Source organism: Anabrus simplex, chromosome 6 (genome assembly GCF_040414725.1).
Source record: "Anabrus simplex isolate iqAnaSimp1 chromosome 6, ASM4041472v1, whole genome shotgun sequence".
Taxonomy (NCBI): domain Eukaryota; kingdom Metazoa; phylum Arthropoda; class Insecta; order Orthoptera; family Tettigoniidae; genus Anabrus; species Anabrus simplex.
In genome coordinates this window covers 142,099,884-142,113,770 of record NC_090270.1, presented here as the reverse complement: position 1 = coordinate 142,113,770, position 13,887 = coordinate 142,099,884, and the positions used below count along the sequence as shown (strand labels likewise).

Below are 13,887 nucleotides of genomic sequence, written 5' to 3'. Positions count from 1 at the left end.
CCATGAATTCTTCTACACTTCATAATTTTTACAGGTAAACATAGCACATATTTTTCCTCTCACGATGAGGGGAGATATAAATGAATGACACATGGTATTATTTACTGATTTTAACTTACTCCAGACTCATAAATAACACCAAAAACTTCACAAACTAATGTACATGCTCTTACGACTGGCTAAATAACTCCAGGTCACACCACTGGACAGAGCTCTAATCGCTGTCCCTCGATATCTCACTAACTGTCCTGTATTATCTCTACTGTATTTGCTTGAATCCAGTTCTCCGCGCTCTGGATGGATGAGTAAACCAATTCTGTTAGGATGGTTGACTCGTGAGAAAATCACATTTTGTTCTTTGATGTCTGTGAAGACATCTGCAGGGCAAAGACTGAGCTGGTAGGAATCCACTTGAAGACACACGAATATTTTCAATTAATGTTTTCTATCAGCAGATATAACTCATTCCTGGGGTATAGAAATTGGTAATATTAAAAATAAACAGAAGTCTTTCAAGCTTGGCTGTTATTGGTCACTGTTATTGCTGACTCTCATTATCTTTCTACCGGTTAAAGCAGAACTGATGTGCAAAATATTTTTGTGGAATCATTATTTTACAATTATAACAAATTACTGTGTGTCCCTTCCAACTGTAGAATGAAGTGGTGAAACAAAACTTACAAATATTTCTGAAGCATCAAAGAAAAGGTGGAACAAACTTACCTAATGCTAGGTGCTGTGCTGTATGAAGTCGAGTCTCATTATTGCTGTACTGAATAGGGATTCCTCCCATGGCATCTGTGTCATCTGTCACATAAATTCCTTCCTGCTGTTGACTTTCTTCGATATCTGCCTGTAACATAGCTGCCATGTCTTGTGCATGGGCTGATCCCAGCAGCAACAAAAAGAGGCATATTGCAGAGAGAAGCTGTAACATAATATATAACATCACTTGACCCATATGGTTATAAATAACCTGTTTCTCTGAAGTTTCCTCTAAAAATACCATATGCCACTAATTTCTAATCCCTTTTGGTTTTTTTTGGAAAAGGAAAATGTTTTAGCACATTTTAATTGGGTCTTCAAGGATAACATGGATCATTGGATGGTACGCAGAATATCTTATGTTTCAAACCAAATTATTATTAATAATAATAATAATAATAATAATAATAATAATAATAATAATAATAATAATAATAATAATAATAATAATAATCTGCAAACAATTAAATGTAGTCAGTACGCAAACTCTCAAACATATGAGCTTCATAACAGATCTTTAATTGAGGGTATGACACAAACAGAGACCTACAAGTACCTTGGATTTGCTCAGAATACAACTCTGGAGCACAAGAAAATTAAACAGGAACTCACTGACAAATATATATCAAGGTTGCATCAGATTTTGCGTAGCTACCTAAATGCCACAGAAAAAATGAAAGCAATATACACGTACGCTATTCCAACTCTTGTTTATTCGTTCAGAATTCTGAAATGGTCTGCTACAGAAATAGACAGCATACATAGAAAAACAAGAACTTTGCTCATCACCTATAGATTACATCATCCAAATTCATGCATGGAAAGGGTCACCCTTCCACAAAAATTGGGAGGCCAAGGAGTACTGGATCTTCAAGTCATGCTCCTGAATCAGATAAAGAACCTAAGAAAATATTTCCATAAAAAGCAAAGCAAAAACAGCCTTCTCCATAAAGCTGTAGTACTTGCAGACAAGTAAACTGTACTGTATGCATATAATGCCTCTAACCCCCATACAAATCACCAAGTATCCCTGCAGGAGAAGAAAGGACCTGGGGAGAGAAGATCCTCCATGGAAAATATTACAGCACTCTAAACCAACAGAGCATAGACAAGAATGCATGATGTGTGTGGTTACAAAGTGGGTGCTTATTTGAGGAGACAGAGGGATTTGCAGTTGCTATACAAGACCAAGTAATAGCTACAAACAATTATAAAAAGTACATCATCAAAGACACAAGAGTACTCTGCTCAAATGCAGACGATGCTCCGTTCATCTCGAGACCATTGATCGTATGACTGCAGGCTGCCCAGTACTTGCCTTCGTAGAATACACGAGGCGGGAAATCATGTCTCAGAAATTATACACCAGGCACTTGCTCAGGGAAACCAATTAACTCAGAAGCACACCCCTTAATACAAGTTACATCCAACGCCACTCCTGAAGAATGAGTTGATTAAAAAGCTTTATTTGGACACTGCTGTAGTGACAGTCAAAACAGTCAACCATAACATACCAGACATCATACTGGTAAAGAAGAAAACTGGGACAACTTTCTTTATTGACATCGCAATCCCCAATGACACCAACATCGACAGGAAGTACCATGAAAAAATCTGCAAGTACAAAGAACTTGCAGAAGAGATCAAGAGGATTTGGAAGTTAAAACTGATATGGATAGTCCCTGTGACTCGTGTCAGTCAATGGCCTCATTCCATGCACATTTCACAAGAGTCTGCAAGAACTGGGTCTTCCACCAAACATCTACAAAATTATGCAATATTCTGTCCTCCTGTCAACATGCAACATTGTACAATTGTTCCTCTTGCCAGAATAAAGATCCTGTGATCTAGAGTTCTGTATATACCTGTACATTAATGTTTTTATTGAAAAAAAAACCTACCTACAACCTGTTTTCCAGTCACTGACCGGGTCAGGATGGAATGAATGAAGCAGATATAGGCTATTAGTACGATGGAGTCGCCACTCCCAAAGTGATTTATTAATGACTGATAGATGGTATGAAATGAGAATGGAGAGTGTTGCTGGAATGAAAGATGACAGGGAAAACCGGAGTACCCGGAGAAAAACCTGTCCCGCCTCCACTTTGTCCAGCACAAATCTCACATGGAGTGACTGGGATTTGAACCATGGTATCCAGCGGTGAGAGGCCGACGCGCTGCCGTCTGAGCCACGGAGGCATCAAATGTTTTTCTTATAATGTGTAAATACTTTAATTATTGTAAGGCACTTGGTGCATCCAGTGGCCCGTTACTACCTATATTTCCTGTGGAGAAGTGTACGTAATATAATAATAATAATAATAATAATAATAATAATAATAATAATAATAATAATAATAATAATAATAATAATAATAATAATAATAATAATAATAATATCAACAACAACAACAACAACAACAACAACAACAACAATAATAATAATAATAATAATAATAATAATAATAATAATAATAATAATAATAATAATAATAATAATAATAATAACAATAATTTCTTCAGAGAATATTTTTATGCTACCAAGACAAGTAGGAAAGTAACTAGCTTCTTAAGTAATAATATCATTAATAGTTCCATACCAGGTGGTCCAGCTAATGTGGACACTTCTAATATTCAACAGTTTAAGATATCAAAATGAGGTTCTTGCTGAATGTGTTACTTACATATGGGATTTTAAGTAGGCAGAAAATGTCATTGAAGGACAGTTTAAAATATTTATAGGCAGGGTTATAAATCATAATATGATAATATATGAAAACTTAAAGCATTTTTCTACAATATTAAACACCCCGAAGAATATCCTATTAATTAAAACTTTGTATTGGTAAATTTCTGAAGTAAATACCCTGAAGATAATTTTTTAAATTAAATTCATGAATAATTAGAAAATTATACTTTGGGTTGAAAATAGTCTGTGCCCACTAGCTGCTAGCTAAATTTTAGCACAAGTTAAAATTGTTTGCCATAGTCCTGTTACAGACAAATAATTTATTCTGTTTTATTCTTGCATGGTGAATTTACTTATTTACTTGTATTTCATTTTATTCAGAATTCTATATGGTACAATCCTAATAACCTAGCCCTCTTGGGACCAGAGCAGTGTCAATTTGTCAGGTAAGAAGGGCCCTTTCACCTTCCTCTAAAATCAGAAATTAAATTACTAATAATATAGTCCAGCATATACACTGACGGAAAATAAAATATCCAAACCCCAAGAAGGGGTTGTACTAGATTAACGAACGTTGGTAGGCTTGTTTATACATCTGCAAGATGATGCCGATTCAAATTTCCCGCAAACTGCATTAGTGTGGCACTAGTAGCGACCCCATGACATTGCACATTAGGTTTGCTCTGTGCAAGAGCATTATAGTTACCTGTGAGATTGGACGGAGTGACTGTGAGTGGTTCGACAATGCCTTTACGATGACAAAAAGGCCAGTATCGACAGCTTACTGCGGTTGAACGAGACCGTATAACAGGGCTACGTGAAGGTGCATTTTCCTTCCGTGCTATTGCAGAACGACTTGGCAGGAATGTCTCCACTGTGCATTCGTGCTGGGAGCAGTGGTCACATGAAGGTACACTTGCAAGAAGACTGGGCTCCAGACGTCCTCGGAGCACCACCGAGAGGGAGGACTGCTGTATTTGGCGTATGGCTGCATCTGGAGCAGCAATTTGAGCAGCAATTAGCACCACAGTGATGCAGCAAATTGTTCGAAATTGGTTACTTGAAGGACAGCTCCGAGCCAGACGCCCTGCTGCATGCATTGCACTTACCCCAAACCACTGCCATCTGCAACTTCAGTGGTATCAAGCTAGAGCTCATTGGAGGTTGGAGTGGAGGTCCGTTGTGTTTTCCGATGAAAGCCGGTTCTGGAGGTGCCAGTGATGGCCGTGTATTTGTTAGGAGGAGGCCAGGTGAGCGGCTGCATTCCACCTGACTGCGGTGTCGACACACTGGACCTACACCAGGAGTTCTGATGTGGGGAGCAATTTCCTATGATAGCAGGAGCACTCTCGTGGTTATCCCATGCACCCTGACAACAGATGTGTACATCCATCTGGTGATTCGACCTGTTGTGCTGCCATTCATGAACAACATTCCTGGGGGTGTTTTCCAACAGGATAATGCACGCCCCCATGCCGCTGTTGTAACCCAACGTGCTCTACAGAGTGTTGCTTGCTTCGTCCCCTGATCTATCTCCAATTGTGCACATATGGGATATCATTGGACGACAACTCCAGCGTCATCCATAACCAGCATTAACCGTCCCTGTATTGACCGACCAAGTGCAACAGGCATGGAACTCGACCCCACAAGCTGACATCCGGCACCTGTATGACACAATGCATGCACGATTGCATGCCTGCATTCAACAGTCAAGCGATTACACTGGTTATTAATGGACCAGCATAGCACATTTGCAATGGCTTTTCTTGTGCGGATATCAATCTGTAGTCTTGTACCTTTGATCAATTAAATATGTTACCTCAACAACTATATTGCCAAAATTTCCTTATTTCATGGTGTTTGAATATTATTTTCTGCCAGTGTATTTCAATTTTCCATTTGCAGGCTCATCCCTGTTCTTTCTGTACATGATAAGAATACCTCTCAAGTTACTGCTAGACTGATGTCTGGCTTTAGTTTATTGCTATGGCAACCATGATGTCATATTCCCTCAAGCATGTTAACTTTGAAAGATCACAGAACTGACATATAGAGACAACATTCACAAGTCAACTATCGTTCCCTTCCCAGAAGACTTGAATTTATACATACTTCAATTAATAAATCTAACATTGCACACTGAATTTTCAGAGAGAAAAGTAGCCTACACTTGTTATTTTCAGTAAGAAAGCAATGAAAGCTTTATTTTGTAATCTGTTCAAGAAAAACATCATCCTCGGGATCAATGCCAGATCTCAATGGCGATTCCAGATGTTTCAACATAGAACATAAGGCGGAAAAAGAAGACTGGATTACTGGATGTGCCGGTCTATTGAACGTCCAGATTATGGAGATTGTTTGAATGTGATATTTTTTTTTGTGTACAGTAAACTTTTGCTGAATAATAGAATATTCTGAAATGGAGAGAGAAAAAAGTTGCCTACAACCTGAGAATCATGGATTGATGTTTCTCTTTTTTTCTTTTTTTGATGTAAACAAACACTTTGGCTGGAAGGAGGTATCTGCCTGCCTTCATGGAGTTTAGCTTAAAAATAAAATTGAAGGATGCCATTGAGTAATTCAAGTACTTGTTGAGTATACCATCGTCTTCTGGGCACTTTCGTTTTTCTTTGTTTCTTTTATTTCTGCACTCACCTCACCAGGGAGGACGGATGGTAACTTCTCTTCTCAGATGACCTCTAGAATTTCATACTTTTGGATCAAATTTTCCTTCTTGAGGGTGCTGTACAGTTTCTCATAGAATTCTGAGGTTTATAACACTGTCTCTTCCCTTGAGACATTGTTTTCCATTTATATCCTTCACTCCTAATATCCAGTGTCTGCCATCTGTCATTTATTTCCTAATATTTGTTATTTCCATAACTTTCTTGGCCATGTCCATGTTGTGCTCCCTGATGTCCTTCAGAATTCAGACTTTTTCTGATAGTTGACTTCTTCCAGTTTCAATTTTTCTCTCTCTTCAATCAGTCTTTTGGTGCTCTCCTTCAGCTTATTTCCCTTTCCTGTAATCCCCTCCCCACCCCACCCCACCCCACCCCACCCCCACCCCCCACCCCCGATTAAGGATCCTTTTGCAGCGTCTGTTATGGAACATAATTAAGTATGGTAATATAGTAGATATATTTACCAGGCATTGTAAAAATAGTGGAATGATAGATGAGAAGTGATACTGGTGTGAAAAATGTTCTCCCGAAACTAGAGTGTTCAACGTAGAGACAGGATAGAATCGATAGAAGGGGGAGTATTCGTACTGGTAAAGGAGAATTTGTAAGGATGAGAAACAAAAATTTCCAGGTGTAAGACTTGTTTCTAAAGATAACAGGCAACTTGATGTTTTTGGAGTGTACAGATATGGAAGGGGTGATGCTGACATGGAATTATTTGATAAGATAATCAGCTGTGTGGTAAACGACACAGAAAGGAATGTGATTGTAGTGGGTGATATCAATTCACCATATGTTAACTAGGAAGGTAATGTGAATGACCAAAATAATGACCAACACATGGTAAATAAATCTGGGAATGACGGCTGAATCAAAAGGGGTTGTAACCAGCTAAAGGGAAGAGAATTCTAGACATGGCGCTAATAAAACCACATGAGCTCTACAAAGAAACTGAAGTGAGGGATGGTATATTTGGTCACAAAACTAGTTTTATCATAGAAAGAACACGATAAAAAGGAAGGTTATATTAGGCAATATGTGGTTGATAAGTAACGGATGAGGGAGTTTAAGAAAGGTAATTTACGACTGGTTTAAAATGGTAAATAAAAATTTAAACAGTCTATTGGATGGGTTTAAAGCAGTTGTTGAGGAGTATAAAAACAGGTACTGTAAGTACCTTTAATGATGGGAAGGAATGGTAAATATATATGGTATTATAACAGAGAAATGAAAGATTAAGAAGGAGATGCAGATTGGAAAGAAACAGAGTTACGAATTGTTGTGGAAATCAAGAAGACATTGAAGGAACTTACCAGGAAATTAATTTAGCCAAAGGATAACATGACAGTAATCATAATTGCCAATCATATGAATCATAAGACAGAAATAGGTTCCAGAAAGGACATTACTGGAAACGTTAATGAACAAGGGAACTGTATATGTGAGGATTTACAGAAAGCCAAACTATTTAAGTCAGCAGTATGTAGAGATTGATATAAAGATAATGTCCAGGTAGAGGAGGTAACTAATACTACCTAGGTACTGAAATACCAAATACTAGACTCCTGAAATAAATTTTTGATTTCTTCTGGAATAGTAAAACAAAAAACACATATTTTAAAGAAATACAAATGGATTTAGATGAATATTACTAAAGATCAAATTGAAAATAGAGAAGAGAAACAGATTCTAAATAACAAGTACACAAGACTATCACTAAAAAAATCGCAGTGTAAGGAGAATGTTATGTGTGTAGAAGAACTTACTACAAGATCATCCAGAATGAAGAAGTTTTGGGAAAGGAAAAAGTTGTCAAGTGTTAAAAGCTGAACTTATTCTTTGAAGACTTTGTTGTATAAGGTTTGATTTTGGTGCTCCAATGTGGGCGTAAACAGTGTAAATAAATAAATACCCACCCTCCACCTAGTGTATATAGGTGATAAACATAAAGCGGATAATTACAGGCCAATCAGCTTGGCATGTGTAGCATGTAAGCTCTGGGAAAACACTCTTTCTGATTATATTACATTGTGAACTTAATAACTGGTTTGATTGAAGTCAGGTCAGTTTTAGGGAAGAAGGTTATTTCATGAGGCTTAACATATAAGATTCCAGCAAGATATTTTAGATTCAAGATGTCATATGGACTGCATTGCTATTGACGTGTCCAAAACATTTGATAGGGTAAATCATGGAAGGAGACTACTGATGAAAATGAGGGCCATTGGATTGGACAAAAAAGAGACTGAGCAGGTGGCTATATTTCTAGAAAGTAGAAACGTCCTACTAACTACTTCTACAGTTTTCAGAGATGCAAATTACTTTGTTGATGCAGTGAAAGTACCTAGATTTTAATACAAGGAAAGATTGTCATTGGATAATCACATTAATGAGGTTGCAAAGATAGGTTACTGTACTCTTCTTCTGCTTATGAGGGTAATTAGGGGTTGTAGTAAGGATATAAAGGAGAGAGCATATAAATCACTACAAAGACCCTAATTAGAATATGGTTTTAATGTTTGGGACCCTCACCAGAATTACTTGATTCGAGAACCAGAAAATATCGAAAGGAAAGCAGCATGTTTTATTCTGGGTGGTTTCTGACAAAAGAGTAGTGTTACGAAAATGTTGCAAACTTTGTGCTGGGAGGACTTCAGAGTAAGGAGACTACAGTAACTGCTTGACTAAGTGGTATGTTCCGAGATTTCAGTAGGGAGATGGCATGTAATGAGATTAGTAGGAGATGAAAATCCACAGCCTGTTTCCAGTCATTTGACCGGGTCAGGAATGGAATGAATGAAGCCCCCCTCTAGCGGCAAGGATAGGAATTGTGCAGGTTGCCGAAGCCTTTTGCACTCCTCTGGAGTAATGATTAATGAATGACAGATGGAATGATATTGGAGAGTGTTACTTGAATAAAACATGACAGGGAAAACTGGAGTATCTGGAGAAAAACCTGTTCCGCCTCTGCTTCGTCCAGCACAGATCTCACATGGAGTGACCGAGATTTGAACCATGGAACTCAGCTGTGAGAGGCCGGTGTGCTGCAGCCTGAGCCACGGAGGCTACGTTAGTAGGAGATAAAGTTGGAATTCAGGAGGACTTAACTGGGGCAAATATAGTTTACAGGAAGAGGAATTAGGGATTGGAATAATTTACCAAGGGAGATCTTCAATAAATTTCCAACTTACCAAGCAAGTGGCTGTGCAGTTTGGATCACGTACCTATCACCTTGCACTTGGGAGATAGTGGGTTCGAACCCCACTGTTGGCAGCCCTGAAGATGGTTTTCTGTGGTTTCCAATTTTCATACCAAGCAAATGCTGGGTCTGCACCTTAATTAAGGCTACGGTCACTTCCTTCCCATTCCTAGCCCTTTCTTATCCAATCATCGCCATAAGACCTATCTTTGTCGGCGCAATATAAAGCAGATTGAAAAAATCCAACCTCTTTGGAATCATTGAAGGAAAGACTACATAAACAACTGACAAAGAATCTACCACCTGGGCATCAGCTCTAAATGGAGATTGATTGATTGATTGATTGATCGATTGATTGATTGATTGATTGATTGATTGATTGATTGATTGATTGATTGATTGATTGATTGATTGATTGATTGATTGATTGATTGATTGATTGATTGATTGATTGATTGATTGATTGATTGATTGATTTAGCTGTATACTCTTTCTTTATCTAACACTGTATAGTATATTTAAACAATGTTAGTACTAACCAATTCAACAACTGCTATAAGAAGTGTTCCTTGCCGAAGGTTGAAGACCAGGCAGCAACTACGAAGAGGCACAGTCATTTTTTTAGAGGATTTCTGGACCTGAAACAATAATTTAAAAATTAATTTCATAACAATAGCATAACAATATTTTTTAAAATTTTTATTAATTATTGATGTGTGTACCGAGCAAGTTGGCCATGTGGTAAGGGGTGCGCAGCTGAGACCTTGCATCCAGGAGATAGTGATGTCGAATCCCACTGTCAGCAGACCTGAAGATGGTTTTCCGTGGTTTTCCATTTTCACACAAAGCAAATGCTGGGGTTGTACCTTAATTAAGCCTACGGCTGCTTCCTTCCCACTCCCCATCGTCACCATAAAACCCATCTGTATTGGTGCGACGTAAATCAGGTAATAAAAAAATTATTTGTGTGTGTTCTGCTTGCCAGGCACTTGGATGTGAGGCTATTGGCTGTGATGATAGGATGTTTGCTATCTTCATTTATTTGTATGCACCTTCTATGATCAAAAAGTTAGTTTCTTCTTGCCTCAGAGGCAAAGATCATTTTGCAAGTGTGTGTGATTCTGTGTCCAGTGTGATGACTGCATGTTCTGTGTTGTGTAGTGTCTGATGATGATGTTCATGAGGTGAGGTAAGGAGAAAGTGACACCCCATATCAGCAAATACTGTCTCATAACACCAGGGGGTCTGCTTTAGGTTTAATGTCGCTATCCGATGGATGAATTGCCTTCAGTGGCATCACATGCCCTCACACAATATGAGCACTATGGAAAGGTTTTGGAATTGAACCCAGGTTTGTTCTAAACAATCTAATTATTAAAAATTGTATTCCACCACCTCTCCTACCCTGTGAGACAACATTCTAATGGTGAATATTTCTTCTACCAACGGGACTTGAACCAGCTAAATATGGTGTCAGGTCATAAAGACTTGATGCCTTAACAACCATGGTAGGCTTTTTAATTAATTGAATTTGGTAGATAATTGTACTAAAGGTAACTACTGTATTAGTGAGCTCATCCATTAGGTAGGCTATAGTAATACCGTCCCAAGTGTGGGAGAATTCGTCATTACTGTATTGACTTATTTTTAAAAGGTAGCTTTTGTTATTCCTTATTTCAGTAATAACTAGCTGTAGTATTGGCTCTGCTCAAGTACTTTCAGGATTTGAATTACCTGTTTGAAGAGAATTTTTGAAGATTTCTTTATTGTGACGTTGATTGACTTTTACAAACTATTTTATAGATCTGGAGTTATTGTTATTTTTTAATTCTAAGTTTTAGTTTGAAGATTGTTTAGTTTTGCACAAACTTTGTCCTTCTGGCAGCCCAGATTGTCTGGGAAGTAGTTGATCCTTTCAAATAAATAATAAAAGTAAGTTAGTACTGCGTGTATTTATACGTCATGCTATAGATATGATGTACACGATTCCAACTTTCACTAGGACTGTCACCAGTCAGCCTAGCGACCCAAAGAACTGTGTATTCAACACCAATCTTGTTCATTTTGGACATTTTCTCTTTCACCCCTTCTCAACCCCCATGCTGACAGAGGCTGAACTTGGGCTTAATGGCATCCAGAGAAGCACAGTTCATCTCAGCGACCCTAAAAATTATGTTGTTTTTTTTTTTTTTTTTTTTTTTTTTTTTACAATTGGCTTCACCTGGTGTGAAAATGGGAAACCTTGGAAAACCATTTTCAGGGCTGCCGACAGTGGGGTTCGAACCCACTATCTCCCAGATGCAAGTTCACAGCTGTGTGGCCCTAACCACACGGCCAACTCGTCCGGTAACTACGGATTTGACACTATGTTTGTTTGTTTATTTGTTCAACCCTTGTTCTGTTTCTCTATGGGGTTGGGTATGAGGTGAGATGAATCTGTCGTGCTGGGTTTTTATGACCGGATGCCCTTCGTAATGTCAACCTCATCAGAGGAGTTAATGAGATGAAATGAATGATGTGATACGTGATAGTAGGAAGGGAGAGGGTGAAACCCGATAGTGGCACATAGCCTACTCCTGTCAAATAGCACCAACGGATCTGCTCAAGGCTTAACGTTTTCATCCGACGGACAAATCGCTATCAACTTACTCATTCCATATGAGCACTGCTGAGAGGTTTGGAATTTAATCCAGGCTTTTGGCATGCAATCTAGTGATTATAAGTTGTATACCACCACCACCCCTACCCTGTCGGCCACCATTCTGATGGTGAAAAATTTTTGACCAATGGGACTCGAACCAGCTAACCACGGTGTCAGATGGTTTAGATTTCAATGCCTTAACAATCATGGCGATCAGGCAGACTATTGACGTGATACTTTATGTAGTGAGTTTGATTGAGAGTTATGCTGGAACATATACACATACATCCATATAATCTCCGTCATTTTGAACTTTTTTTTTACCCCATCTCACCCCTATGCTAATGGGGGCTGAACTAGGAATTAAATGACAACTAGACTGTTACTATTCATTCAGCAACCCCCAGAACTATGGATTCTACATTAATATTGGTATTTTCTATTATTTTAATATTTCACCTCTTTTCCACCCCCCTGCCCGTAATCATGATAATTGCGTCGTACCCCTCCCTTCCCACCCACAGTAATTTTTCCAGGTAGTAAGTCATATGTGTATCAGAGTTGGGAGAGCTATGCTGGAACATACACACAAACATACATTTATAATCTCAGTCATTTTTAATATTCTTTTCACCCCTTTTCACCCCTTTTCACCCCCATGCCACAGTAAAACACTCTTTTCTCAAAAATTATTAGAGTTAAAAGAAAATTCTTATAAACTTTTTTCTGGAAAAATAAATTTTAAGTATGTTTAATAGGACTAACCATTCAGGCAACTTATCCACCTTTAAGGGTCCCAGGCATATGTTTTCCTCTGACTTGCTTCACATTTCCTTTCACTACATGGCCTGCTTTAGAGATAGCATGATAATAAAACACAGAAAAACATATTTTTCAGGAATACTGTTAGAATTATGAAGGAAGTGCTTATAAACTGTTTTCTGGGAAATAGAATTTTAAGTACACTCGCCGACTTTATTATGAGTGTTTAAGCACGATGTTCACTTTTAAGGGTCCCAGGTGTACATTTTCTTATGAATTGCTTCACATTTTATTTCTGAGGTTATCTACAAGGCCACCTTTTTCACCTCCTGAATCTTCATAAGTACACAGCCTCAGGTGGTTCAATAAAGTTTTCAGTCACCTCAAAATCATCATCTTAAGATACAGCATAATAGTAAACAGCCTATATGCTAACCAAGGGTTCGAGTGGCATGCATGCCAAATTTTAGCATGGTCCATCAAGTAATTTTTACATGAAAGAAACCAAGACGAAGCTACCAAGGATAAAGCATGCGCCAAAACACAGCAAAACATTTTTTCTTAAAAACTATTAGAGATATTCGAAGAATATTGATATAAACTCTTTTTTGGGAAATCAAATTTCAAATATACTTTGTGTGAGCTCCATTGTTCAGTAGGACTAACTGCTTATGCAGCATTTTCAATTTTAATGGTCTCAAGTGTATGTTTTCCTCTGACTTACTTCACTTTTTTTTTCGCTCCATAGCCCACTTTAAAGATACTCTGACAGTAAGTAGCCTGTAGGTTAACAATAGGTATCAACTATAAGCTTGCTAAATTTGAGCTCCATCAGTCAAGTAGTTTTACATTAAAAAAACAGATAGGCAAACTTACAAATTTATTATTGCTGCCATTTTTTCCTTCAATCACTGTTCTCATAGGAACCCTTTGATTCCAGCATGATACATAGCCTATGTCACTTGGAATGGTATTATCTTGCAAATGGTGAAAGAAATGTCAAAATCGCTCTGGCAGTTTTTGAGATTACTCATTACTAGGGCTCAGAAGTTGAGGAAAGGCTTTTTTTTCCTCGAGTGTCCAAAGATGAGGCCCAACCTAACATATGTTCATTTTGGGTCATTGTAAACCAGAAAATGGTGGG

The 13,887-nt window shown here is 38.0% G+C and overlaps 1 protein-coding gene across 1 annotated transcript in view; it reads right to left on the bottom strand.

Annotated features, from left to right (window-relative positions):
• The window catches only part of LOC136875579 (uncharacterized), a 45,488-nt gene extending 35,513 nt beyond the window's left edge, over positions 1 to 9,975 (bottom strand). Inside the window, exons 1-2 of the mRNA XM_068228079.1 lie at positions 9,880 to 9,975; positions 724 to 928 (exon numbers count right to left, since the gene is read on the bottom strand). Coding sequence (XP_068084180.1) covers positions 724 to 928; positions 9,880 to 9,957 — 283 coding nt within the window. The 5' untranslated portion in view covers positions 9,958 to 9,975. The remainder of the gene's footprint in view (positions 1 to 723; positions 929 to 9,879) is intronic.
• Positions 9,976 to 13,887: the final 3,912 nt, after the last annotated feature.